Source organism: Leishmania martiniquensis, chromosome 5 (assembly GCF_017916325.1).
Source record: "Leishmania martiniquensis isolate LSCM1 chromosome 5, whole genome shotgun sequence".
Classification (NCBI taxonomy): Eukaryota; Euglenozoa; class Kinetoplastea; order Trypanosomatida; family Trypanosomatidae; genus Leishmania; species Leishmania martiniquensis.
The window spans coordinates 380,001-407,352 of NC_090140.1; the positions used below are offsets into that span (position 1 = coordinate 380,001).

A 27,352-nucleotide genomic window follows, 5' to 3' on the forward strand; every position below is an offset into this window, starting at 1 on the left:
ACCCCTCCTGCTGATCCACTTCACGGACTTCGATAGCTCGCACAACACTGACAAAGAGATGCCGTGTGTGTGTGTGAGTGAGTAAGACGCGCCGTGAGAAAGGGGGAAGTGGTGGTGATCGTCGTCGTGATGGGTCGGGCAGCTGCAGGGACCGCTTGTCAGGGACATTTAAGCAGAGAGAGAGAAAGCAAGAAGCGATGTCTCCCTCCCTCCCCCCACACGCACACATTTATAAGTGCGAGTGGGTGTGGGTGTGAGTTGCCCGTGCGCGCAGGACTAAAAATGAGGGAGGTTCAGGATTGAGATTTCGGGGTGGGCGGCGGCTTACTCTGTCGCTTTGCGCTGCGTCAGCTCCGTTCGCGTGAGCTCGTGCGACTGGCAGAGGTGGAAGGCCTCGGTGAGGTGGACGCAGTCCGTTGCCCAGAAGCCGTGTTCGCTGATACAGCGCTGAGCCTCGGCTCTGAGGTCAACGCACTTCTCTATTTCTTTCTGCTCCGCCATCTTCTTCTTGAAGGACTCCGGCACCTCCTCCCACTCCATCTGACGCCCATTTCCAATGGCGTACGTCTGACCGCCGCCTTTGATGACCACCATGGGACGGGGGGCGGAGGAGAGAGGGGCGCGGTGGGGTCCGGTGGAGGGGCGGGACGAGTGGGAGAAAGGGAGAGAACGATTGGTGCTTCGCTGCCTGTGCGTTTCTGCGGGTGTGTGGAGGTGGAGGAGGAGGAGGGAGTAAGGGAGGGTGAAGGTATCCAAGATGACGCTTGCGGACGAGCAGGACTCCTCGCACGCCCCTTTGCTGCGTCTTGACTGTGCGTGTGCGTGTGTGTGGCGGTGGGGGAAGGCGATTGGGCGTACTCGATACGGGCCTCCATCAGCAACCAAGGCGACGACACACCTGCAGATGGGGATGGGGGAGCGGATTTAAGCGAGCGACAAGGCACAAGGAGGGGCGGCAAAGGATGAGGTGTGCGTGCCGGCAGACAGCGACCACAACTCGGTTGCGCCGCACGTCTCCCTCCCCCCTCCCCCATCCTTTTCTTCCATAAAATGCCCCGCTCTTTGCCCCATAGAGTTCGCTCCCCTTCACACACACACACACACGCGCACCTAAGCATACGCACGCATGGGAGGCAGAGCGGAGGAGACCATCAGCAACATGCCCAGCATTCGCCGTGGCTCACCGTGCGCAGGTGCGGCCAGTTGCGTAACGGCATAGTCCACTCTGCTTCCCCTCTCACCCGAAATCCCACATCGCTCACCTTCCCTTCCGCGCATCTGCGCTTGCGCGTGCACACTCGTACACACAACACTACCCTCCTGCGCTCTCAACAGCAACGACTGGGGGAGTGTGTGTGTGTGGGGGGGCCGGGGCGGGGCGGTGAGGGGTCGAGGGTGCACGGCTTGAGGGAGAGAGGGGAGGAGAGGAGAGACTGCCTATCGGTTTCACACTGACTTTCGAGCATCGTGGAGTAAAGAAAAATATGGACCACAGCGGCAGCAAACACACACGCGCACGAGAGGAAAAAAAATCAAAGCACACGCACACACACACAAAAAAGGGGTGGGAGGGGGAACTTCACCGAAACGCCGGCAAGCGAAGTGGCCCCGACAACGCCGGCAGACCGAGGCAAAGGGAATCGACATCGCAAAGCACAGAATGGAATAGGAGAAAGCAAAGGGCGGGGCAAACTCGGAGGAGAAGAGGGGGGGATGGGGCCCCATCCCCCCCTCTTCTCCTCCACCAGAGAGAGGGACGCATGGGCACACACACGCACTCTTGTAGAGGGTGGTGCTGAGAGGAAGGGGAGGGCATTCGTGCAGGGTCGTGCGCCCAACAGCATTTTGGGTGCACTCTCCCCTTCTCTCTTTGTGTGTGTGTGTCTGCGTGGGGGGGGGATGTCGTGCGCATAGCTGTGAAGGGGGGAGAAGAGGAAGAGGAGGAGGGGGGTGGAGTGGCAGCGTGATTTGAACAGACACGCGCAGCACCGACCCTATCTATCATACAGATCGAGGAGCAGTTTCGGGGATGGGGGGAGAAAGAGGGAGAGGGGGGAGGGGAGAGGAGCCACCGATCGGAGGTAGCCGCAGGGATACCGCCGCCCCACCGACCTTGCACGCAGCCACCCACCCTCCGTGCCCGTGCACACACGCCAAGGGAGCAAGCGATCTCGAAAACGAGGCCGTGGCGCTGATGCTCATCTCTGCGGATGATCGCCATCAGCGCTAGGGCCGTGTGTGTGTGTGGGGAGGGGGGAGGTGTGTAGGTGCGCCGCCGTGGTCATCGCATCGACATATATGCGATGACACACCCGGGGTGGCGCTCGAGGGTAATGATGGGGATGATACGCGACGTACATCCTCACTGCAGCCGTCGACGCGGCAGGGGGTGCGCGTGTGGGCGCCCGCATCACTTGGTTATGCTCCAAACCAGCGGCTCCTCGCGGCAAAAGGGGCACTTGCCTAGCTGCTGCGCATCCGCCACGCACAGGATGTTGCCGCAGCACCACAGCTCTACAAAGCAGCCGGCCGGCGGCGGCTCGAGGCAGACACCGCAGACCTCTTCCTCATCGGTGCCCATGTTCGCGTTCGGCGGGATCAGCACATGGCACGTGTCATCGTTTTCCTGCTCATTTTCTGCGTTGGTTGCCGGATCGCTCAGCAGGGCAGCGCCGAAGAGGCCGTCCTTGGGCCCAGCCTGCCCAGTGGCTGCCTCGCTCTCCATACTGTGGGCCTGCATGCGCGGTATATACAATATATGCTATATATATATATGTATATACACGTGCGTGTGCCTGTGGGAGGTGACACGAGAGGGAAAAGGGGTGACAAGCACGTATGTGTGTGTGTGTAGGGGGGGGAAAGAGACCTCCTGTGTGGGCGACGGGTGCGTGTGAGCCATGATAGGTGGAATGGTGGGCAGAGAGAGAGGGAGGTGGGGTGTGATCAATACGACACGGGAGGTACATCGACCAACACTCAGGGGAAAGGGAGGAGCGCTGGAGAGAAGAGGCTCTGACTCGGATGAATGAGAAGTTCGACACTGCCATCGCTCGCAACTAATGTCTGTCATCGCGCACACAGAGTCAGTCTTTGCTTCCTCTCCATCGGTCACACACATTTATATCGAGAGAGAGAGAGAGAGGCGGAGCTGATTAGGACAGGCGTGCACTTCACCCGCTCACGACACAGAAATGGGTATGCACACGTATGAGCTGCTCACATATGTGTTGGTGCAGTTGCGGGTCGAAGTGGTGTGTCGGCGGTTTCATTCCCCTTTTCGGAGGCTGTGCGGAGGGGCTCAACCCCTGGCGGAGTGGGGGTGAACACGCAGCGTGGGATGAGGTTCGCCGAGCAACAGACCTTCGCCCACACGCTCCTCATCCACAGACATCAGAGACGCTGTCTCCGCCCTCCCCCCTCACCAATGGCCGCCTGCATCGACACCAGAGAGAGAGAAAGTATTGGTGGACAAACACGCAACTGTACGCCCCGCGGCCATCGTCTGCCTCCTTCGCCCACTCTTTCTCCGGCCGCGTATGTGTTCAAGCGAGGCGGATGGGGGTGTCGGTGGGGCACGGACCCCTCTTCTCGCCCTTCACAGCCTGCAGTGGCCGGCCCTCTTATGCGCCGCATTCGCGAGGTGCGAGGCCGCCTGCTTTGCCTTTCGCAGCTCGATGTTGCGCTGCCTGTTCGCCACAATCTCGTCCTGCCCGTCCAGCCGGCCGTGCTTGCGACCACGTCTGTTGCCTCGACCGCAGCCGGCGCCGGCCTCCTCACCTATGGCAGGGGTGGGGGAGGGGGAGGAGGCTTCCGCTGCTGCCTTATACTTGTGCGTTGCCTGGCGCTTCCGCTCGCGTTTCGCGCGGTAGTGCATGTAGTCTGCGTTGTCCGGCAGCTCGGTCGCGTCCATGAGCGCGCGGAGGTCATCCGCGGACTTCTTCGCGGCGCAGGATTCACGTGACGGCGGCGGGGTCGGCACTGGGGCGATTTTTCTTAACACGATGAGACGGCGCACAACCTTGAGCGAGATACGCTGAGCAATGTTGCACACCATGTGCAGGGACGGGTGACTCGGCAGCTCGTCGTCCGTGTAGTGGTCGGTAGTAGGATGCCAGAAGGTGAGATGGCCTCCGATGACGAGGTGCGTGGCGGCGAACAGAACGAGGTCCAGCACCACCTCGTTGGTGGGGTAGGTGGACAAGGTGACGGCTGGCTGCTTGGCGGGGGTGTCACCGAGCGCCGCCGTGGGGGCCGCCGTTGCCGCGGCTGTTGGGGCGGAGGCGGCTCGCATTTCCACTTTCCTACGCGGCTCGCGAAGGCCGTACGGCGGGTCTGTGATGATGCTGTCGAAGATGCCACCGAGGCCGTACGGCAGCCCGCGGGTGTGCCACGCCCGCGGCCATTCAGCGAAGTTCATTCGAGCCCTGTCAGGTGGCGGGAGGCCGTAGAGTTTGAAGTTGGTGATCATGCTCGGCGACGCACGCTCCTCCACCGACAAGACGCACAGCTGTTCCTCCGGGTAAGCTGCGAGCGCTAGGCGGCGCTGCTGCTGCATCTGCGGACTCATCTTCCCCTTCTCTGTGCCGGCCCGCATTGCCCGTCCATCTGCGTCGGAGCCAAAGGTTCTGGCACCGTAGTGCGCTGCAGCAATAAGCAGGCTACCTGTACCGCAGAACGGGTCGTAGACGTAGTGGCCACGGCACACACCTGACATGTTCGCCATCACAAGCGACTCCTCCGGTGGCATGGAAGTGGTGCCGATGTAGGGTCGCTTTCGCAGGTCGTACGTGGCGAGCAGCGAACCGCGGCTGGACTCAACACAGAGGCAGCAGTGGAACACGCGCAGTAGCGGCCCATTCGATACCCATCCTTGCGCTCCAGGCGGCGCGTTCTCGATGGCGTGCTGAAGGAATATGTAGTAGATGCGCTCCGGATGTCGCCAATCGACCTCACCGGCGCGCGGCACACGCTCCAGCACCGCCTCCACCACCGCACGCTTGGCGTCCACGGAGTATTTCTTGCCGATCGTCTCCACCTGGTACGAGTACGTCGAGCTCGTCAGGTGCGTGACCTCGTCCTCGCCGATGAAGGCGGTGGCGGAGGAGGTCAGCGATGGGACTGCGGATTCTGGGGCGCTGCCATGGCGCTCTTCAAGAGACTTGTAGAGATCCTCTAGCGTGGGAGTCGTCTCAAAGAGCGTGTACACCCCACGCAGCAGCACGCAACGCTCCGCGAGGGCCTTGAGTTCGGCGCGGCTCGCTGGCGACTCGAAGACGCTGAACCAAAACGCATCGGCGCCACCTGCGACCCACGGGATCGCATTGTCCAGCAACGTGATGGGGATGTGTAACGTGGCAGCCACAGACTGAAACTCCGGCAGGCAAAAGTCGGAGAGGCTCGCCGAGGAGGCAAAGGCTGCCACGTACGTCCTCATTGCTGAGTGATCCACGTCGCGCTCTCTCGCGCACGAACACACGCACAGAGAGAGAGAGAGAGCGGAGGATGCTAACAGTGCTTTTTTTATTCGCGCGTGTGTGTGCGTAAGCGCAGAGGTGTGTGAAGTGCAGTGGATGCGGTGTGATGATATGTTGAGAGGGGGAGGAGAAGGACCGTGCGTGAAGGGACGCGCATGTGGGGAAAGGAGGGGGAGGGCTGGGGGATTGGAGAGGGGGGGCGCGGACGGCGGGCGGCCGCCTTCCACGTTTCCTCCTCCTCCAACCCCCCGCCCCACTACGTCTCGAGCTTCTCACGACCACCCAATGGCACCTCTCCCTCTGTCCCACCCCCTCCTCCTTCGACTTCTCCCTCTGCGCGTGTGCGTGAGGGGTCGGGGGGGTGTATGTGGGGTGGTGATGAGGGGAGAGGAGCTGAGGCACCTGTGCTATGACGCTGCTTCTCCTTCCTTACTCTTTCTTCTTTCTATGGTTGGGCTGCCGCGTGCTCACTCGGCAATCGCATCAACATCGACCCGAGAAAAGAGGGCGCGCGCGCACACATACATACACGTGCATATACACCGGCACGCACATACACACAGACACACACACAAAGGTGAGTGATGGTGTTGCAGGGCGCGCGCGGGGTGGGGTGGGAGCATCTATACATCAAAGGGGTGGCACCTAGGGGAGAAGGAGCAGCGGGTACGACGAGCAGCTTCAGCGACGCGGTTATACGCAAGAGAGAAAGGTTGGCAGGTGACGCGGATGAGCCGACACGCTGCGGTTCACTCACCGAGACCGACGTCTGCGAACGCGCCCTCGGTGATGGGGAAGGGTGGTGGCGGTGGCCAGGACGAAGGCACCCACGCACCACATGCCAGGTCCCCCCGGGTGGCTCTATGAGGGGTCAGGGTGGTACAGAGCGGATAGCCGCGGGTCTTGTGCGAGTCGCTGGGCCAGTTGGTTGTACTTTTCGCTCGCATGGTCGATGTGCTGCAACAGCCTCTCATCCAGCACCTTCATGCGCCACGTCGCCTCCTTGCAGTAGAGGGCAAAGGCCTCAGTATCCTTGTCGCCCTCCAGCGCTGATGCATCACAGTTTTTGCGGTAGAGCTGCTGGCGCTTGTTGAACTCCTCCTTTTCCTTGTCCATGCGACTCTGCATAATGCGGCCTCGCTGAATGAGTCGATCCTTGAGCTCCTGCAGAGCCTCATCCCTCACCTGCTTCGCCTGCTCCACCGACAGACGGACGCCGAGGTAGTTGCCGTCAAAATCGGCCGGCATTTCCAGCTTGGCGATGTAGGGGGCAAGGTAGTCCTTGCGTGACTCCTCGAGACGGGCGGCCTCAGCGAGCTTCCTTGCCCGCTCCGCCTCCGTCTCCTTCGGCCTGTTGCGCAGCGTGTCGTACACACTCAGGACGGGCAGCGCCTTGCTGTGGTCCTGCTCGATAGCCTTTATTATGTCCACGCACTCGTCCGACTTGGCTCGGTGCTCCATCAGGCATGCTGCCTCCAAAGCACTCAGCCACTTGCGCTCATTGTAGAGGTCGAGGTCGCTCGGCGGCTCCTCGCCGGGCAGTGTGGCTACCCGCACTGGCGGCTCTATCGGCTTGCCCGCAGCGGAGGCGGCGATGTATTCCTCCACCGAGGACGAAGGCTTTGCGAACATGTGATATGGACGGAGGATACTGCCCGCGTCGTAGTGAAAGAATACCCACATCTCTCCCGCCGAAGGGATGCCGTTGTTGCCACTGCTCTTGCCCTCCGACGCAGGACGCAGGAAGGTGGTCTTGGCTACATCCTTGCCTGCCGGCACACTCTCATCGCGTACAAACTTCTGACTGACACGCACCGGGTCCAGTCGTGGGTACTCCCGCAGCGCTGGGCCGCTTCCAGGGCCGTGTAGAATGACACTGTGCATGTTCCTCTCTCGCACCGTGGATGGACGGCCGTAGGTGAAGCTGCGGTACCATAGGCGGTCGCTACGACCCTTGTAGAACTCTTTCACCTTACGTAGTGTGTTCGCGTCGTAAAGCAGCTCCGTGCGGCAGTACAGGCCGTCTCTGCGGGCTCTCCAGTAGAACTTCATGATCCGCTGCTTGCCGGGCTCGTAGATGAACTCCCGCAGGCCCTCAACGGCCGTGTTGTGCATGCGGCCCTTCTCGTACCACTCCACTATCTTGCGGGGCCCGCCAGCTGCCTTCGCCAGCGATAGCGATGAGTTGCTGGATAAGATGGAAGACTCTTTCAGTGAAGACGACTGTGGGGCAGATGAGGGAAAGACACTGGTGCGGCGGAGCTTGTCGGCGCGGTGGGCGTAGAGGATGTGTGTCTCGTGCAACTCGGCGTACTCTGCGTCTGGGACTACCACCTCCAAAATTCGGTAGTCGCTCTCCGAGTAGGGCGCGTAGCGGCGCACGACAGCATTCGCGTAGGTGATTTCCTTGTAGCCGGCGGGATAGCGACTTTCGTACTGTTGCCGGGTCAGGGTGAGCTCGTTCGACCACAGATTGGGAATGTACATGCGCCTACCCTTTGACGATTCGGATGCCTCGGCAGTGGTTATTGTGGTAGCGGCCATGGTCGCTGCCAGGTCGTTTGTGAAGGCGCGTCGCGTCGCCGAGACGGTGCCGGCGAGGCTGTCCAACTCGTCATCACTAGGATTTGCATACGAAAAGAGACTTTCCCACTGGCCTCCGTCCGCTAAGTCAGGGGAGAGGTGGCTTACGGGAGCCTCAGGTCGCATGTTCACGTAGTAGTCTTGGTGGTTGAAGAGTGCCTCGACCGAGGTATAGTAATTATCGGAGGCAGAGAGGGGTATCAGCTGCCCCGTGGACGGCTCCACAAAGGCCGCCTTGGAGAGAGACCGCCGGCCGCCAGGAAGGACGAGCACCCAAGAGTGAATCGGCCTCACAATGCCACTGGGAACATCTTGGGTGTCAGAGGCCTTGGCATAGTCACCAGGACTGAGCGTGGTACTGCTCTTCCTGCTGACCAGTTCTGGGTCAGGATCTGTCGTCGGTCTCAATGTCAGTTTCTCCGGAATCAAGGCGATATACGGGTTGTTTTTGGGCAAGTCATCCTCTGCTTCATCATCAGAGTTGGCCTCCTGGGGTATCTCGCCTTTCCACATGATGTTCCTTTGATCGGACAAGCAAACGGCCTTGGTCGCGGTTCCGATTACAACGTAGGCGTTGAAATTGGCACCAATCAGAAAAGACGCGAGTACGAGAGATATTTCAAAACAATTTCCAACCTGCCACTCCAGAGCTGTTGCGGGCGAGACGATTTGCCGCGGGAGTTGCTCTACGATGTCGTCGTACTCGTCGTCGTAAACAGATGCATCGTAGAGAGGCTCGTAGCGCATGTAGTCCGCTACAAACTGGCAGCACCCCTCCAAGTCAAAAAGCTGGTCGTACGGCAGAGACGTCGGCCGCACAAAGGAGCAGATCACCTTTGGCCGCTGACACTCATTATTTGGGGAGAGAAAGAGTGGCTTGCGGTCGGGAAAGTACTTCTGGTACAAGATGTCAAACTGCTTGGCGACTGCGAGTACATTGTCATCTATTGTGGTGTTGGTGTAAAAGGAGACGGGAATATCAGGGGACCGGAGAAAACTCTGCAGCCGAGACGCCCTAGACGCGGTGACGGACGACGAGGCCATGAAGGCTGCTTTCAGGCCAACGAGTGCGGGAGACTTACAACTGCCAGATGAAACCAAACAACGGAAAAGAAACGAGAGGTGAAGGCAGGGGAGATGCTCAGTTATCATCTGCTGAAAGTGGCATGCCCACAAGAAGGGGGGTGATGGTGATACATACTTCGCTGCCAAGCCGCCACAATAAAGCGACTTGAAGACGAACGAATAAGTATACCGTAGCTGTTGTAATGGAAGTGCACTAGTGGGTGCCACTTTCTTCGTCCCTGCTGGTGGTTCTTCGCATCGATGCTGGCCATCACATACTGGCAGGAATTTTTTTGGTTGGGTGTAAAGATCCATTCATGAACCGAGTTCAGGGAGGGAAATTCATGTTGCGAGGGTTCAGCTACTCCGTGTTGCTAACGAGGAAAAGAAGCTAAGTGCTAAATGATTCTCAGGGAGTATGCGCGGGTCAAGAGATGCACAGACAGTGGACCTTTACACAGTGAGGCTGAAAAAGGAAAGGCGCGTTACTGCATGCCCTTGGGTCTAGCAATGAGGACGGCCTCGTAGTTTTTGCGGCAGTAAATATCCCAGTAGAAAACTCCCCACGCAGCGGCAGCGACGCAGAGCAACGCGCAGTACAGGGGAGTGACGGTCAAGAGATTGATGTCACCGGGCATCACCAATCGACCCGAAACGGTTTTCGGTGTGAAGGTTTCGTAGTTCATAAACGCCGCCTCGTTACGTGCACCGACCTCTGCACCCTTGGCGCTACTCTTGTACTCAAACGAGGAGCGCGGGTGATTGGCCATAGGCTTCATCTGGTAGCTCTTAGCAAACTCTTCTACTTCAGCGCGCTGTTCGGCGTCCGCCACGCGCATCTGCTGATGGTCGGCATGAAGGAGGAGGGTGGGGGCAAAGGTGCTGCCTCGGCAGGCAGAGAGCTTAAGGAGAGTGCGCTGCATCTTCCAGTATGCTTTATGAAGAATAGAATCGTGAAGAAGCTAGAGCAATATTTAGGAGCTGCCGGAGTGAGAGTGAGCGAGTGTGCGTGAGAGAGAAGCCGTTTAACAAAGAGTGCGGAGTGAAGATTGTAGAAAAGAGAGCATCGATCAGAACACGACGGCAATGTCTCCAGTATGGGAGTGAAGTCCCTGCGGGGCGCAAACCGATACCACACACGAAAAGGTGGACTCATGTTCAGCCCCACCATCACAAATAGTAAGAGACATTTGCTAGAATAAGCAAACGAGCATACTGCAGGTACGCTGCAAGTGACTGCACTGCGCAGATGACGCCTCGCTGGGAGGAAAAAAAGAGAGGTCTCACGTCACGTGCTCGTATTCGGGACAGGAATTCGCACGGCACACTGAATTCGGCTACTGTGAAGGTTACAATGAAGGGTGACACGCTGCAGCAATAAAACAACACATTTATCAGCTAGGAAGCTACTCTTCTCCAGCTACTTCCCACTTGGAGGTGCGCTCTTAGCCGCGGAGGTGGCGACAGTGTTGAACACGGAGAGCGCTTGGGTCGCAAACGCTGCAGGGTCGCTCACCGGCTGAGACATGACCACAGTGTTGGATTCCTTTGCCAGTTCGCCGAACTTCTCAATGTAGCTTTCTGCAACACGGAGAGAGATGGCCTCGTTGCCGTGCTTCGCCTTTTCAATCGCGTCAGAGATGATGGAAATGTTCTCGGACACCGCAGCCGCCTTGACTCGGATGGCAGCTGCAGCGCCTTCTGACTGGCGTTCCACTGTGTACTTCTCAGCATCTGCAACGTACTGCTGCGCGATCTTCATGCCATTAGCGCGGTTGATCGTCGCTGTTGACTCACCTTCGCTCTCTAAGATGAGCTTGCGCTTCTTTCGCTCTGCCTCGGCCTGCAGATCCATCGAGCGGCGAACAAGCTCGCTTACCACAATATCTCGGATTTCGTAGCGCTTGCATTCAATACCCCATTCATTTGCTTCACGACGCAGCACCTCCACTGTGCTCTGGTTAAGACTAGCGCGCTCCCTGAAGAGGCTATCAAGCGACATTCGGCCAATCTCGCTGCGCATCGTCGTCTGTGCCAAGTTGATCAAATTGAACACAGGGTTCTCAATATTGTAACTAGCCTTACACGAGTCTACAATCTTGAGAAAAAGGACACCATCGATTTCCACCATTACATTATCAGATGTGATTGCTGACTGGTTCGGAATTTCGATACCCTGCTCCTTCACATTGTAGTTATAGCGAATCTTGTCAATAAAAGGAACCACCACCCACCATCCAGAGTCCAATGTGCGGTGATAGCGGCCAAGCCGCTCCACAACATATTCGTGGCCTTGTGGAACAATGTTGAAAAGCGTGTTTCGCGGTGGGCGCTCCACAAAAGAGGCGGGATCAAGGAGCATTCTCTGCGACCGCTGCATCATCATGCGAGAGGAGGTGCCGCCTCCTGAAGGGTGTTCTTGAGAGGCAGAGCTGACAGGGTAGGAAGCGCCTTGAACCCCGTACTGTTGAAGAAGCGCAACTCCACGACGAAGCATCTTTTTCGTCTCAGCTTGCTTTTTACCTTTTGCGTTTAATGCTCAGTGGTAGAAGAGAACAAGGAGAAAGAGGACAGAGAAAAAAGTTCTTGCATTGAGGTCGGCAGCAAGGCTAAGGAGAGATTCCTAGCGGCGTTTGTTAAAGGCAAGGCCTCTGCTCGGAACTTCTCTTGTCATGCACACGAAGTAGGCATCGCAAATAGAGCGATGAGGCGCCATGTGTATTCCTTTTCGCCCACCAACCGGAAAAAAAAGATGAAAGGCCTCTGTGACAACATAAGGTGTGACGCTGCCCCCAATGCGAGACCCAGCCGGACTCCTTCACAATGGTGAGCTTAAAAATTTAAGCGCCTCAGCTTAGGGTAGCCAAGTCTCGAGCAGTGAATGTTTGCATGCGCGTAAGCGAGCTTCGTCAGTTTGACAACCCTGGGCTTCTGAAAAGAATCAGTTTTTGCTTCCACAACTTCGGCACACACCTCGACAGCTGCAACTGCTTCACACTATGTGCAACTCATCGTTTTTATCGACATGTTGGCTTTGCTATGTGGCATGGGTCGAGGTCTGCTCCTTGTGGCCTCTTGCGAGGCCCACCTTGTGACGCGAAGCAGGGGTAGACACACGTTAAAGCAACGCCGAATCGGCCATCTGAGCACGACTCCTGGCCCAGTATATACCCAGCTGCCACGCTGGTAGCCTCACAACCTCTCCCACAGTATCACTACACATCTACCGCATCCCTCAGAGTGGTGGATGCATCACTCCAGTGGGTAGTGAGGGCCAGGTGGGATGCATTTGAGGCACGCTAGCACTCGGCCGACCATATGTATGTCAAAATGCGTTCACTGTCGCCGGCCGCTGCGATGCAACGCCGACCACGACCTGACCGCCGATATCAGTAGTAATAAAATCCCTATGGCTTCCCCGCCCTGTAAGTGTCCGGCACTGTCACCTCCAGAAGGGGCTCGGTATCGGCAGGGAGCGGGGGTCGTTTAGCTCCGCCCCAGAGAGTGGGTACGGGTTCCCGAATACCATGCGCCAATGTGCATTCCGTCTGCAGCTATCAAAGCTTTTCTGTGGCCATGGTGAATTCACCACATAGTTGAGTGGGGTGAGGGGGGGAGCAGGGCTCATTGCTAAGCAATGCCAAGCTGAAGAATGTTGGTTTCTTGAAAGGGCTTCATTCAAGCCAAATCGGGAACACTTTCACATTATTTCACGAATTGCTAGGGAAGGTCATCACAGGTCAGTATCTGTCTTCATTCGAGAGAGCTCGAAAAAGAATGCATCATTGCATATTGAATCTTCAGAAAGCGGCTAGCTGACTGGATTGTTCCAGAGAAGCCAAAATGCTAATCCTCTTCAAAGTCTTTTACGCCATTCATTCACGGTTGCGAACGACTTTCGCCTTCTTTTTCACACACTCTCATTCTTTTCGTTGCTGCTTGCTTTGCAGCGATTTGCATCACGACACGCTCCACGTCTGGTACTACAGTTATCCTCTTTTCTCCCGCTCAAAGGTGAAGCGATGTTTCGAACAGCAAGCCTAGCCGTCCCACGGTTTGCCACGAAGACGGGTGCACTACTTTTACGACAAGGCAAGGTGGAGAAGGCCCCTGCGCCACCGATGCCAGAGGCTAGCATCAAAAACAGTACTGAGAATGCCGTCACGGAGAGGCCCGCAGTTTCACTGCAGCCGCCCATTATCGACTCCACAAAGGAAGCTAGAATGCACGTTCTTCCACAAACAGTCTTGAAGGAGCTGCTCAACTCTGTGTCTGCCGGGCAGCAGAACTTCCTCTTCGGGTCTGACAGGGACGCCACCGAGCCCGCCGGTGGTGTCCTTCGTGCCACTGGCAGTTTCTTCGAATCGATCAATACGGCTTACGAAGGCCGTATGCTTCAAGAGCAGCAGGTGGAAGTGGAAAACTTTGTTGCTAAACGTCGCATACATTATATGCAGCGTCTCAGCGAAGAAACAGAAGAGTTTCGGCGCGAGCAGAAGGAAATTCATGATGAGATACAGCGTCTGGAGGCCGAAAAATACAAGAATGACCTTAACAACGACGTGGTCCAGTTCACAAAGGCCAGGGAGGCGGAGTATGAAGGTCGCTTACACGCAGATGTGGAGAAGTATCACAACGCACTACTGGCGTACCGCGCCCGTTTGAAGAATGACCAGCCAGCTGCCAATGGTGAGGCCGTGGCCAAGCAGCTGAACATGAACGTGATCGAGATGATGCAGGAAATGGAGATCGAGGACACCCTGCGTGACTTTGGCGATGCTGCTGGTATCGGAAACGACCTCTCTGATCAGGATATACGCAGCTACGTCGTGGAGCGAACATGCTTCTACGAAAAGGTCGTTCAAGATGAGGTTCACTACTTCACAAAAAGGCGTAAGAACTTTTATGAAGATCTGCTGGAGGCTCGAGCAGCTCGTCATGCAGCAAAGATTCGGGCGGACACAGAAAAGTTTCACAACCAGCGGCGAAGCTACTACGACGAACGATTAACTGCTGATGGTTCGTGGATGGCAAAGTGCTTTCAGGAACACTACAATCGCTGCTTCCTGCAGTCGTACGCACGCCGAGCATGGATCGAACATCGTCGGTACCAGGCCACACTAGAGGGTATTAAACTATTCGTGGAGAACGGAGAGAAGGTCCCAGCGATATCGGACCCGGCAGACATCAGTATTTCCACTTTAAACGCAGAAATTCCACTCTCCAATATTCTCGACATGTACGAAGCTGAGAATATGGCCGAGGTCACTCGAGATGTCTTCCTCAAAGCTGCACGCCGCGTCGCTACCGATTACTCGCCGTAGGGCTTCTTCGGGCAAGTTTGGTTGCGAACATTACGCTCTTATAGATGGCGCACCATAGAATTGCGTGAGTGGTATCATTTTCCCCTTTCTCCTTGTTTTGGGTGACCTTAATGACAGGGGAAGCCTTTGCGTGGTATTCGGGAACCCGTACCCACTCTCTGGGGCGGAGCTAAACGACCCCCGCTCCCTGCCGATACCGAGCCCCTTCTGGAGGTGACAGTGCCGGACACTTACAGGGCGGGGAAGCCATAGGGATTTTATTACTACTGATATCGGCGGTCAGGTCGTGGTCGGCGTTGCATCGCAGCGGCCGGCGACAGTGAACGCATTTTGACATACATATGGTCGGCCGAGTGCTAGCGTGCCTCAAATGCATCCCACCTGGCCCTCACTACCCACTGGAGTGATGCATCCACCACTCTGAGGGATGCGGTAGATGTGTAGTGATACTGTGGGAGAGGTTGTGAGGCTACCAGCGTGGCAGCTGGGTATATACTGGGCCAGGAGTCGTGCTCAGATGGCCGATTCGGCGTTGCTTTAACGTGTGTCTACCCCTGCTTCGCGTCACAAGGTGGGCCTCGCAAGAGGCCACAAGGAGCAGACCTTGACCCTTCCCCAATGATAAAAAACGTGGGTGACGAGCAAGAAAAAGAAACCTGACGCGGTGATAACAAGCGCCCGATCACAGCAGGTAGCAAACAGACAAAGAGGATTAAAAAAATGGTATGCGCTTTGAGTGGCCACAAGGAAGAATGTGCGAACGTGGTGCTGGCTCAATTTCATGGGGAGCGGTCGGGGCTCTAATGCCATTAGTATAGGTATGAACGTTTCTTGCATCAGGGCCGAATCGTTGAATCTTTCTGCCTTTCTCCTGTTTCTGAAGGGACTCGGTATTTTTTTAGTGCTGGCTTCATTCTGGACTCGAGAGCGAGTCACAAACAGACTTTTTTTTTCTGTGGTGCTGCTCTTTGGTATATATCTGCTGCGTCGGCTCTCATCAGTTGCTTCGTGTAGAGTTTTGTTGGCAGCATGTTTCGCCGAGCGTACTCACTTCTTTCATTTAGGCCTTCAGAGGCCTACCGGCAGCTTGTGTTGAGGGGTGATATCTCAAATGATCAGTATCAGATCAATGCTCTGCCTGCATTCGATCGCCTTTACGATGATCTCGTGAAGTACACAGAGGACAGCAAGCGCATCGGTGTTCCGAAGCGGCAGGTGGAGCTTCGCCCCCCAAATCGACTAGGAATAATCCCATCTTTTTTTCTTCGCCGTGAACAGGATAAAAAGGTGGAGCAGGCACTTAGCGATGATGAAAATGCGGCGTATCACCCCCTATCTCGGGTGAAGGGGCTATACGTCTGGGGCGGGGTAGGGTGCGGCAAGACAATGCTCATGGACCTACTGTACGATAATGCACCGCCCGAGATTCGCAAGCGGCGCCTTCACTTCCACCAGTTCATGTTGGATATGCAGAAGACCTCACAGTCGATCCGCTACAAGTTGAAGGAGGAGATGCAAAGCCCTACAAACCGAACAAATATGGTGAAGTACAACACCAGTGACGATCGTCGTCGAACCCCGGATGCTGAAATTAATCTCTTCGACGAGGTAGCACAGCGGATGATCAACGATGTGGAGCTTCTTTGCTTTGACGAGGTAGCTGTCTCTGACGTGGCACATGCCATGATTCTCAAACGCCTTTTTCATTCATTTTACAAGATTGGACTCGTGGTTATCTTCACCTCAAACCGTCCTCTTGACGAACTGTACAAAGACGGTCTAAACCGTGGTGGATTCATACCCTTCATCGAGCTTGTGAAGAGACAGTGTACCATTCACCACATGGAAAGCAATGTAGACCATCGGTTGCTTGGCCACCAAGCGGACACCTACCTCACCCCGATGAACAGCGAGAACAGCTCCAAGTTCGAAAAGCTGTTCCTTGAGATGTGCAAGGCGATGCCAGCCACGGAGCGGAGGCTCGAGGTGTTTGGGCGTGACGTCGTTGTGCCACGAGCATGTGGAGGTGTGTGCTACTTTCACTTTTTTGAGCTCTGCGGCGGTGAAAAGTCCGCGGCAGACTACGAGGTGATTGCCAGGACGTTTCACACAGTCTTTATCAATGGTGTTCCCCAGTTTCCGTACGAGAACAGCGACGTGAAGAATCGCTTTCTGCTGCTCATCGACACGCTTTATGGGCACCGGTGCAAGGTAATGATACATGCTGCGGTGGAGCCACCACAGCTACAGGCCCCGAAAGAGGAGGCCGCTGGCAAAATAGAGGGCGATTCTCAGCGATTCGATCAGCTCTCCGAGTTTGAGCGCGAAAGTGGTAAGAAGCTGATGGATGCTGACGACAGTGCTTTCCAAATGGACCGCTGCGTGTCGCGTTTGTTCGAAATGCGCACAAAGGAGTACCTTGAGGTCCCTCATGAGCCGCAGGATGTGGACTTATCTACGCGATAAGGCTCAGCTGCGTCGGCTCTGGTCAGCATTTCGTTTTCCCCCTCTTGAACATCAGGTTCTGCGACCAAAGCGGCGATATATCTTGATGGTGTGTCTGTATCAGTAGAGAAGCCATTCTGAAGCGGCTGCTGCACATATCATGTTACGTGCTTACACTCGATGTGTAACACGAGGTTCAAAGCGGTGCGGCACACACACACACAAAGGGCAAACTGTTTGGGCTGTTTCGTGCTCACTCTTCCCTCCTGCTGTGCCGTGTAAAGCCAGTCCACTTTACTGCTGACAGTCCCTCCTCTCTTCTCTTGCCCTTACTCCTGTAGTGAATGGGGGCCTCTTGAAAATAAGAATAGCGGTCGCGTATGAATGCAACGACGTATGGAGACGAGAGTAAGAAGAGAGATTTTTTCCCCTTTACTCCCCTCTCTCCCCTTCGGGGTGCGTGCTGCGCTTCCCGCGCCCCTGATGGCCTCTTGCCTTAGTGGGCCCGGCCGATTCTCTGCGGAGCTTCATGTGGGCATTTTTTCCCGTCTACTGGACTCCTCGTTTTGCTTGGTTGTACTTTTCTCTGGAGTACTGTCAACGCAGCGTCACTCCTTGTACGCTTTCGCGCTGCGCAGCAAGCGCGTTTCATAGCCGCAGCGTCCTCTCTTTGAAGCAGCAAAAAGTAACCGCAGCAGCGGAAAATTTCTTCACCACGGCAATGCAGGCTGCCAAGCCAGCAGCGGTACTGCTGGCACTCTTTCTGTGCGGCTGCGCGTGCGCTAGCTACGCCGCTGAGCCCCGCGTAAACGATGATCTACCACCTGGTGTGATGCGCGGACCGCTGCTACATGAGCACAGCTTCCAAGAGCCGCTAGTGAGCGATTGGTGGGAGGAAGGTGTCCCGCACTACATGATTGGCGGGTCGGCGGTTGCCAACGAGTGCTTTCTTCGCCTCACAACAAACGACCTGGATGACCACGGGTTCACCTTTAATACAGCACCACTCGATCACGACAATTGGGAGGCTCGCGCGCGCTTCTCCATCCGACCGCCTCCACCGGCGGCTGGCATGGGTGGCAGCTCTGCCCACTACCAGGGCGGCGACGGCATGGCCTTTTGGTACCTCGACCAGCCGATCGGCGACGATCATCAGCACGTTGTAAAGTATTCCAAGTCTATCTCTCCGGAGCTTCGGGACGAGATGCTGGACGCCGAGAATCCGTGGCGTGCAGCCGACTTTCTGCTGAATGACGACGACGGCGATGATGGCGCGGAAGAGGTGGATGGGGAGGACCTGACAGAGCGGGAGAGAGAGGAGCGGCAAGAGGCGAAGGAGCGCCGCGCTGCAAAGCAGAAGAGGCGCGAGGAGCTGTTCAAGCGACTCTTCCGGCGCGGCACCTCTGTGGACGAGTCGGATCGGGAGTCGCGCATTATGGGCGTGAAGTTCTCCGATTTCAACAAGGGCTTTGGCCTGATTCTCGACTCCGTAGGGGATGAAAATGAGCATCTGCATGCGCGCGAGCAGCAAGGCGACGCCGTGCGACATCACCACCACAAGGCCAGCATCTACCTACTGCTCAACCTGCCGAACCACACGGCGAGCTCAGGGGCGACGGTGGTGAATAACTTTGACCCAACGCGGGAGAACTTCCGCGCGTCACCGGATGTGCTGCGGTGCACGTACGACTTCCGCCAGAAGGGCACCAAGGCGTATGACCCACAGGCACATTTGATGGACAGTGTTGCCAAGGCCGCCGCTGCCGCCGAAGAGCCGCTGGAGCTGGTTGTGCGGTACTACGAAAAGAAGCTTACCGTTATCATCCGCCGCGAGGACGTTGCCAAGCGCGAGGTGTCAGCGGTGGTGGATGAGACAGGCAGGGCAACGAACAAGGTGGAGGTGGTGCGGACCTACACAGAGACCATGTGCGGTGAGGTGTACCCGATCCAGCTGCCGTTGCGCTACCACTTCGGCTTCTCCGCCAGCACCGGCCACCGACCCGCCAAGGACCGCAAGCGTCGCTCGCTGCGGAGCGTCTTTCATGAGGTGGACAAGGAAACGTTCACCCATGTCGATGTCCATGATATTGTGAGGTTCGAGGTGCGTGAGCTGGGGCTGGACGCTAAGGCGATGGGATACTCCATGACCATCCCGCTAGAGCACTTCGACTTTGAGGCGGACAGGCGCGAGCGGCTGCACTTCTCTCGCCAAATCCCCGTGGACCCGGACTCGGACACGGCGTAAGCGGGCGAGTGCGATTGTTTGTGTGCCCGCATGCGTGGCTGTTTGCCACACAGACGTTTGTATTTCTTGAAGGTGAGATGATTGGGCCGATAAGGAGTGCGCCACTGTGCCTGTGGGTGTGGAGGAGACGGAGAGAGCGAGAGTGAGAGTGAGTGGCGAAAGGGTGGCGCGACGTGCAGGTGTGTGTGTGTCTGCCGACGACCTCGCAGCAGGACGCCCCCCTCCTCCTCCTGCTCCTACTCCTTTGTCCTCTTTAATGGTGCCTGTTCGATCACCCTTTCCTTTGCAGTGGCTCAGCAGCGATCGAGGCGCCTCCACAGAAGAGTGTGTGAAGGGGAGGGACGTGCCCGCAAGCGCACCGACGCACGCGATGTGTGTACGCACCATTCTTTCACATTTTTTTTTCGCCTCCTTCCCCCCGGTGAAAGGATGATGACAGGGCTTGTGCGGTCGCCCTTCTCCGGTATCCACTGCTTTCTCTGCGCGCTCTCTTTCCTCCTTCCCTCATTCCTGCATCTTCTCCCCGTTCGCGCAGCCGCCCTGCACTGCGCTGCACTCCTCCTGCAACGCATCTCTTTTGTGCTCTCTTTTCCCTATTCGTTCATCTCTCGACGACTCTCCATTTCATCTTACCCCTCCCTCCTCCCTACGCACACACGCACGGCTGTTTGGCTACGTCGCTGATGCGCGCCTGTATCCGTGAAGGGTATGTGTATGCGCTGTGCGTGTGTGTGTGTGCACATGCGCTTCTCTCTCATGTTCACTTCCCTTCCTCATCGCGTTCTTATCCGACAGAGACGGGGGCCAACGAAACGGAACAGTAAAGCGGAACACAGGAGGAGGCAACTGTGTGGGACTCTCCACGGCTGGCGTTGCTCACATGTTTGTGCGTGCGGGTGGCGGTGTCTTCGATCCCTCTCTCGGTGCCTCCAACACAACCTTTCTCTTCAATGTATTTCGGCCGCTGTTTTCCTTCAGCCCCCTCCTCTCTCTCCGTTTGTCGGTGTGACCCTTTCCACCCGCTGCCCCCCTTTCGGTGCATAACTGCTTCTCCTGGATGTGCTCCCTCCTTCTGTCGCTCGTCTGACGGCGCCAACGGAGGGCTTGCATAATATGTGTGTACTCTCCCCTCCCCTCCCTTCTCCCCCTTGAACGCTTTCTCACACTGCGACGGTGCCCATTGGTGCATCTTTCCCATTTCCCCGTTTGCGCCATCCCTAGAGAGCTCTTTCCTTCGCTCCCCAAAACGTCGGTGTCTCCTCTCCCCGCATCCCCATTCCGCGATCAACAGCAAGAGCGACACGCCCACCCTCTTCAGGGTCTGTGGACTGCAGCAGACAGACGGCACACATACACAGAGAGATGTCGGACAGTGGCAGCGAGGCGGCGGTGGAGCTGCCGCAGATGTGGCAGTTCATTCACCCCATGTTCAACCGTGCCGACAGCGACGAGGAGGAGTCGAATGACGAGGAGGACGTCGACGTGGCCGGCCACGACGCAGCCCGCGGAGGCCGCCCAGCCGACTACGTTAGACTGAAGAAGTCCGCCCCACACGTGGGCCAGCTGATTCGCTTCCTCAATGACATGGACGAGGAGGATGTGCAGGGAGTGCTTCTAGAGAAAGACCCGGTGACGCGGCAGACATTGCTGCAGTGGGCGACGCTGAACAACCACTTCATGCTTGTCGAGTACCTCGTGAAGCGTATGAAGCGCGCCGCCTTCTCTTTCGATGCCGATTCGGTCGAGGTCGTGGTGTACGACCGGTGGGTGGAGATGCTGCCGGAGTTGCCCAGCGTTGCCGAAGTGGCGGAGCGGCAGAAGCAGCGCGAGAGCGAGAAAGCGAAGCGGCTCGCGGAGCGCGCTATGGCCAACGGCGGCGACGTCGACGAGAACGAGGACGAGGAGAGCGAGGAGGAGGAGGTGGAGCCGATGCCGGAGGAGCTGGTGTATGACACGCTGGAGGAGTACCACAGCGAGTGGGGGGATGGCGGCGTTGGGGTGGTGAAGCGGATTGGTGAGCTCGGCGTGTATGTGGGGCCGCGCCTGCAGGACGGCACGAAGCAGGGCCTCGGCCAGACGCTCTTCCCCTCCGGCGACTGCTACACAGGCGAGTATAAAGAGAACCAGCGCGACGGCCGCGGCGTCTACTGGTGGTCCAAGAGCGGCGCGCTGTACTGCGGCGAGTGGTTCCGCAACACGCGCCACGGCTACGGCCGCATGGTGTACCCGGACGGCTCCCGCTACCTTGGGTGCTGGGTGCGTGGCAAGCGCAGCGGCAAGGGCCGCTACGTCTACGCCGACGCCAGCAGCTACGACGGGAATTGGGTGAAGGATGAGAAGCACGGGAGCGGCACGTACCACCTGCTGGACGGCTCTTCCTTTATCGGTAGCTTCGACCACAACCGGTTCGTGTCGGGCGAATGGCGTCTCGCCTCCGGCACGGTGCGCTACATCGGCAACTTCGAAAAGGATGTGCCTGCCGGCGCTGGCGTGTACGTGCACCGCTGCGGCCTCAAGGCGGGCACCTTCCAGCAGGAGGGCACCTACTCCGAGGAGGGCAAGGTGTGGGTGCCGGGCGTGCTCAGAGGCACGTCTCGCATGGTGCCGCACATCGAACTCGTAGTACCACCGCAGCCCAGCGGCCTGACGCGGGTGCCGATGGAGTTCGCCGCCGAGTGCACCGGTTACACCATGGGGGACCTCATAAAGGCCGCCAACTTCGCCCCGCTGCTGCGGTGGGTGGCCTCCCTGGCGTCCACGGCTGACGACGCTGTGCCTAATGAGGCGGAGCTGAGGGGGGTGGAGGTTCAGTCCATGCGCTACGACGCGGCCGACCCCGACGCCATCACAGAGGTGACCATCCTCCCCATCCTCGTGGACCGGGTCGGCAAGCGTGTGCACCTGCCGTGGGAGCTGGTTACGCTGAAGCCGTCCGTCACGCGCCTGATGATCCTGCTGGAGACGCCAGGTATGCAGCCAGTAGTGGTCTTGGAGAAGTCCCTGCAGAGCGCCAGCCCTGACGAGCAACACCAGCAAAGCCGCCTCCCCGCGGTGCACATCAGCGAGGACTCATCTGTGGACGGCGATGTGGTCGACATCATCGGTTCCGCCCTCCGCCTGCAGCTCACTTCCACGAAGTTCATGGCCCCCTTGCTGCCTCCAATGCGATGCAACCCCACGCTAAGCAATGCTGAGGAGTCTGTGTGGATGTACGCGCAGGAGGTGCACCACGAGGCGATGGCGCAGCTGGAACACAAGCTTCTGCAACTCTCAACTGAGTCGCCCGGGGCGTCAACGACGTACGTGGCGGTGCCGCTGTCCGACGTGACTGCCACCTCGACTGACGCCATGACCGCGATGGCGGCCGCCAATGTGCAGCAGCGCCGTGCCGCACAGACGCTGCCCAGTGCTACGGTTGCCCCGCAGCGGCCACCGACGCCGCCGCCCCCGATGCTGGAGCCGCGGCCGGAGCTTCAGCCACTGTACGACGCCAAGGCCCGCCGCGAAGAGGCCGAGTTGGAAGACTAGCAGACGCTACGGAGGGAAAGGCAGCGGCCACTGCCAAGAGCACACGCGCACCGAGGCCCCCCCTCCCTCCCTCCCTCTCTGTCAAGGCGCGTCGGCCGTTATCCGTCTCCTCCCCTCTTCTCCACACACACACACACGCATTCTTTTCTGCCCCTGCTGCTCCGTGATTGTGTGTATGTGCGAACACTATGTACATGACAGCGACCCTGATCGCTGCGCACCGGCTCACGCCTCTCCTCCCTTCTCTTTCCAACTGGCCATCTTCTTAGGCATCGCCATGTCTCGTCGTCGTCTCGCCACTTTCACCACAATGCGAAGTGCCCCTCCAGGCGGTGGGCTGCCGGCGCTTCTTTTACCCGCCCCTTCCCCCCTTCTCACCGCAGACACCCACCTACACATGACCACATTGCAAGAGCACGCGGGCATCCCCTTGCCTTCTCCCTGTCCGGTGCTGCTGATCGTCTCTGTGGTGGCTGTACACGTGCCCTCTCCCCTTCGGTTCGTGTTGTCGACAGTGTACTCAAATTGTCCTCTTCCCTCTCCCCTCAGCCTCTGCGATGGGCGCTATGGTTGATGCTGGGGAAAGCCTCAACGGATGTGGTCGCTGCCATAATGGCGCCTGATGATGATCGATGATGTATAACAGTAGCCGCGGCACGCTCGTTGGCGTTGGCCTGTATCTATCTGTCTGTGAGTGAGTCCGTGTGCCTCTTCAGGTGCCGTCAGCAGATGGCAACGAGCTGCAAGCGAGATAGAAAGCGGGGACGGAGAAGAAAAAAAGACGCATGAACGCGGCGTGTGGTGTGCGCGTACGAGAGGAGTCGCACAGGCATTCATGAGTGCACAGGCGGGGCCCCCCCTCTTCCCTCGGCTGCCGCGCTAGGTTTTTGTGAGTGTGGCCCATCGAGGGCGCGAGGGAAAGGGCTCCGTTGCGGCCACCGGCGGCGTCTTTGCCGACTCGATCTGCGCATACACACATACGGGGCTCTGATATGGGCAGCTGCCTCTCCTTCCCACTTATTCGCCTTCCCATCGCTCCCCTTGTTTCTCCCCCCTCTCCTTCCCTCGATGTGTGCTGCGACCCACTCACCCACCAACAACAAGTGACAAGAAAAAAATGTCAGCGAGATACTCATGTAACGTAGCGAACTGACACATACACACCTCTCCACGACGACACCTCGTCACCCCTCCCAATGAGAGGCCTCAAGGCCCCCCTCCCCCTCCTCTCTTCTCTCCCGCCGCGGCACAGCTACGGTGAAAGGACAGCTGCGAGGTGAGAGCGCCTCGTGAAACTCCTGGGTGTGGAACACGACAGCGTGCCGGAGCGGGTGAAGCACCGATGGCCGCACTCACATGAGAGAGGCTGACGGTGCTGGGCCGAAGGGCGAAGCGCGATTGAGGGTGCGAGGCACTGTGCACACCAAATGCGTACGGCGGCGAGGACTTCTACCTCCCTCTCCCCCACCGCCACCGCCACCGCCGAAAGGGTTTGCCCACACCCATGCACGCAACGGTAACATGACAGACCATCTGGGCCGATGCGCCAGCTTGCGACTCGGGGGCAACCGCGGCCTGAACGGGGGAGGCCGGAGAGCGTCGGAGGCAGGCGAAGAATGGGGATGGGTGGGTGGGAAGGAGGGCGAGGGGGCATACAGCCGGCAGACTTTTTCCCGGCCGTGGACGGGTAAGCTGTGCTCGAGGTAAGCCGAAACGACTCCGTTACATGGAGCCGGGCAGATTCCACCACGAGCATCGCATCACCTCACGGCGAGCGGCGCTAAGGAAGGAGCTCCTGGTGAACCATTGAGGACCTGATCGTGGCCACCGATGAGGATGACACGTACGACACCACCTGCTTCACGGACCCCCCCCTCGGCTGACGGATGGGGGCGCAGCTGTGCGGTATGCGAACGGCGCCACTCTGGTGCATTGCGGCGGGGGTGGGCCACAGACATGCGCCCGAAAAGGCCGCGCCGGGGACGGCCCGTCCCCGACGAGGGAGTCTGGTCGTGGCCAGGGGGGATGCTCGGCGGAGTGAGTGTGGCGAAGCCGCGGAAACGTTCGCCCCCCCCCGTCCCGTCAAGGCAAAATGCAGAGGCGTGCCGAAAGGCGCGCGCAGCCGGGCAGGAGAGCCGACAGCGGCCATTGCCCATTGCATCGCACCGCCACCTTCACACTGTCCCCCCCTCTCTTCTCTATCCACGTAATTGCCCAACAACGCAAAAGAAGCTCACGAAGACTGCATCAGTGCCGGCACATACTGCCGCCTTCGCGCACGCTCTCTATTCCTGCTCCCCTCCCCCCTTCCTCAATAGAGAAAACCCACCGACCGTCATCCACAGACAGACATAGACGCACGCCTATTCGCAGGCATTCATACCGGAACGCTCACCCTCAAAGACACTCATTTGTCTTCAGCTTTCCCCTTCCTCCCCCACCACGATCAGACGCGGGCGCCACTGCAATGTTCTTCTCCACTTACGTACTGACAAAGAAAGGCCCGCTCGCGAAGGTCTGGCTCGCCGCGCACTGGGACAAGCGACTCACCCGCCATGAAGTGAAGGTCGTCGACCTCAGCCAGACTATTCTGCACATCGTCCGCCCTGTCGTTCCCATCGCCCTGCGCACGTCGGGTGAGCTGCTTGTCGGTGTCGTGCGCATCTACGCGCTGAAGGTGAAGCACTTGCTGAAGGAGGCGACAGAGGCGACGCTCTTCTTGCGGGTGACAACTCTTGCGGCGAAGGGTAGTAAGGCTAGCCTTGCCGGCCAGCACCGCACCACCTCCATCGATGGCGTTGTCGTGCCAGTGAAAGGCAGCGATATCGAGGCCGTGACGTTCGACTGGAACGCCGACGTTGCAGCGAAGCACGGTGCGGTGGCAGACGCTGCCGAGGCTCTCGGCGAGGGCCGCTTCAGTGCCATTGCTGACCTCCTGGGCAACAGCTGCCGCATCGAGGCCCCCGACACGGACAAGGAAGATGCCCTCCTGGCGTCGGCATGGTACACAGTCCAGCCAACGTCGCAGGCGGCAGGCGACGAGCTTCACACCTCCCAACAGGACTACGACGAGATAGCCAAGATGCGGGCAGACCTGATGGCCTTTGGCGAGCGGACCAGCGGCAGCACTCGTACCAGTAAAAGCAAATCGAGTCTATCAAGTGTGGAGAAGGGCCGTGGCAGCGTCGCAGTGGGTGTGGACGGCATGGCGTTCCCCGGCGTCGGCGATGAGCTCGATATCGGCGTCCCGCTTCCAGACGAGCTGCCGCTGGGCTTTCCGGCTCTGGACGGGCAGGCGCCGCCAGGCATGATGCCGACTGATCCGTTCCTGCTGCCGGACATGGTGACCGTGGACGAAGAGGCGGCGGCGCAGCACGCACGCTCAGGCCGGAAGTTTCGGCCGGTGAATGTGTGTGACCTCACCTCCACGACACTGTCACGCGAGGCGTTTGAGAAGTGCATGGCGGATCGCAGTGATATTCTTAACAGTGAGCCGCGCCGAGGCCCCTACGACGTCCAGGAGGAGGCCGATCGCTATACTGTGACCGGGGCCGCCGGCCCTGCGAACGCGGCCGCTACCAGCCCTGCGATGGACGCAGCACCTCTCTCGCGTGTGCTGAACCCGGCGCTTCGCCTCGCATACGCGACAGCGCTTCGGCAGAGCGTCGAGGAAGCTGCCTCGATGGCGGCGCAGGCGCTGCGGCTGTCGACGGCGCGGCGTTGCGATGTCCCTGCTGGCGGCGGGGGCGCGCTCGAGGCGGACGATGCGCAGGTCGCCGCTGCGGATCTGGACGGCAGCGCCATGCTGCTGCCGGAGGAGGAGGCGGCGCAGCAGCGCCGGAAGCGGAGCCGCGATCGCGGTGACGGAGCCGATGACTCGACAACGACCGCCGGTGTGTCAGCCAGTGTTCGGCAGACGTTGGAGCGCATTCGAGCGGAGCTTTGGTCGCAGGCCGCGCATGGCCGCAAGAGACACTGCAGTGAGTCAGTCGCATCTCTCGTTGATGCAAGCTGCGCGTTGCGAGAGGTGTGCCGTGGGCTGCGCCGCCGAGATGCCGCGCGGACGTTTGTGGACGTCCTGGCACTCGCGTCGAAACAGTACATCAACGTCCGTCAGGCGCTGGGGTCTGATGAGGTGCAGATGACCCTGAACGAGTCGGCTCTGCCTCTGCTGGCTGCCGCCTGAGAGTGGCGGTAGAGGTGGACCAGCGTAACGAGAGCGAAGCTGGGGCGCTCGAGCCTCTCCTGCAGGGCATTTTGGGTGCATGCTCGCCTGTCTCGCGCTCCACATCTCCTCGCTGCACTTGAGCAGCGCTCTCCTCTTGAGAGCTGTTGCCACGAGTGCTGGTGTCCCCAGTGCTGCTGTTGCCGCCGTTGGTGGCGCTGTTAACCCCCCTTTCCCGCGCCGGACTTCCCCGTCAGTCAGCTGTATGGTGTGCTCGCTATTTCCTCATGTCTTCGCAGAGAGCTCCACCACCTGCGGGAGAAGGGGAGGGGAGTGGGACACAGGTGTTATATATATATATATATTATCTCTGCCCTATAGCTTTGATCGCCTACCCTTCCTCCTCAGAGTCTCGCTCTCTGCATGTTTGTCTGTGCATCCAAGCTTCTGAGGGGTGGATGGGGGACTGAGCGACTTGCATCATGGAGAGTGCGTGCTGCTCTTAGCGGAGGAGTGAGAG

The 27,352-nt window shown here is 58.6% G+C and overlaps 11 protein-coding genes across 11 annotated transcripts; 5 read left to right on the top strand and 6 right to left on the bottom strand.

The window, feature by feature from the left end:
* Positions 1–324: 324 nt before the first annotated feature.
* LSCM1_07776 (uncharacterized protein) lies at positions 325–594 on the bottom strand (the record flags this gene model as incomplete). Its single annotated transcript, XM_067325133.1, has 1 exon — positions 325–594. The coding sequence occupies one exon, from the start codon at positions 592–594 to the stop codon at positions 325–327; it is 270 nt and encodes an 89-aa protein (XP_067181338.1).
* A 1,816-nt stretch (positions 595–2,410) lies between these two features.
* On the bottom strand, positions 2,411–2,740 carry LSCM1_07777 (uncharacterized protein; the record flags this gene model as incomplete). Its single annotated transcript, XM_067325134.1, has 1 exon — positions 2,411–2,740. The coding sequence occupies one exon, from the start codon at positions 2,738–2,740 to the stop codon at positions 2,411–2,413; it is 330 nt and encodes a 109-aa protein (XP_067181339.1).
* Positions 2,741–3,598: 858 nt separating this feature from the next.
* Positions 3,599–5,437, bottom strand: LSCM1_07778 (uncharacterized protein; the record flags this gene model as incomplete). The annotated part of the gene is made up of 1 exon (XM_067325135.1): positions 3,599–5,437. One exon carries the CDS (start codon positions 5,435–5,437, stop codon positions 3,599–3,601), a length of 1,839 nt encoding a protein of 612 aa, XP_067181340.1.
* A 901-nt stretch (positions 5,438–6,338) lies between these two features.
* LSCM1_07779 (uncharacterized protein) lies at positions 6,339–9,104 on the bottom strand (the record flags this gene model as incomplete). The annotated part of the gene is made up of 1 exon (XM_067325136.1): positions 6,339–9,104. One exon carries the CDS (start codon positions 9,102–9,104, stop codon positions 6,339–6,341), a length of 2,766 nt encoding a protein of 921 aa, XP_067181341.1.
* A 506-nt stretch (positions 9,105–9,610) lies between these two features.
* Positions 9,611–10,048, bottom strand: LSCM1_07780 (uncharacterized protein; the record flags this gene model as incomplete). Its single annotated transcript, XM_067325137.1, has 1 exon — positions 9,611–10,048. The coding sequence occupies one exon, from the start codon at positions 10,046–10,048 to the stop codon at positions 9,611–9,613; it is 438 nt and encodes a 145-aa protein (XP_067181342.1).
* Positions 10,049–10,545: 497 nt separating this feature from the next.
* Positions 10,546–11,622, bottom strand: LSCM1_07781 (uncharacterized protein; the record flags this gene model as incomplete). The annotated part of the gene is made up of 1 exon (XM_067325138.1): positions 10,546–11,622. One exon carries the CDS (start codon positions 11,620–11,622, stop codon positions 10,546–10,548), a length of 1,077 nt encoding a protein of 358 aa, XP_067181343.1.
* A 1,525-nt stretch (positions 11,623–13,147) lies between these two features.
* On the top strand, positions 13,148–14,449 carry LSCM1_07782 (uncharacterized protein; the record flags this gene model as incomplete). The annotated part of the gene is made up of 1 exon (XM_067325139.1): positions 13,148–14,449. The coding sequence occupies one exon, from the start codon at positions 13,148–13,150 to the stop codon at positions 14,447–14,449; it is 1,302 nt and encodes a 433-aa protein (XP_067181344.1).
* A 1,029-nt stretch (positions 14,450–15,478) lies between these two features.
* On the top strand, positions 15,479–16,915 carry LSCM1_07783 (uncharacterized protein; the record flags this gene model as incomplete). The annotated part of the gene is made up of 1 exon (XM_067325140.1): positions 15,479–16,915. One exon carries the CDS (start codon positions 15,479–15,481, stop codon positions 16,913–16,915), a length of 1,437 nt encoding a protein of 478 aa, XP_067181345.1.
* A 700-nt stretch (positions 16,916–17,615) lies between these two features.
* LSCM1_07784 (uncharacterized protein) lies at positions 17,616–19,139 on the top strand (the record flags this gene model as incomplete). Its single annotated transcript, XM_067325141.1, has 1 exon — positions 17,616–19,139. One exon carries the CDS (start codon positions 17,616–17,618, stop codon positions 19,137–19,139), a length of 1,524 nt encoding a protein of 507 aa, XP_067181346.1.
* A 1,362-nt stretch (positions 19,140–20,501) lies between these two features.
* Positions 20,502–22,667, top strand: LSCM1_07785 (uncharacterized protein; the record flags this gene model as incomplete). The annotated part of the gene is made up of 1 exon (XM_067325142.1): positions 20,502–22,667. The coding sequence occupies one exon, from the start codon at positions 20,502–20,504 to the stop codon at positions 22,665–22,667; it is 2,166 nt and encodes a 721-aa protein (XP_067181347.1).
* A 2,467-nt stretch (positions 22,668–25,134) lies between these two features.
* LSCM1_07786 (uncharacterized protein) lies at positions 25,135–26,853 on the top strand (the record flags this gene model as incomplete). The annotated part of the gene is made up of 1 exon (XM_067325143.1): positions 25,135–26,853. The coding sequence occupies one exon, from the start codon at positions 25,135–25,137 to the stop codon at positions 26,851–26,853; it is 1,719 nt and encodes a 572-aa protein (XP_067181348.1).
* Positions 26,854–27,352: the final 499 nt, after the last annotated feature.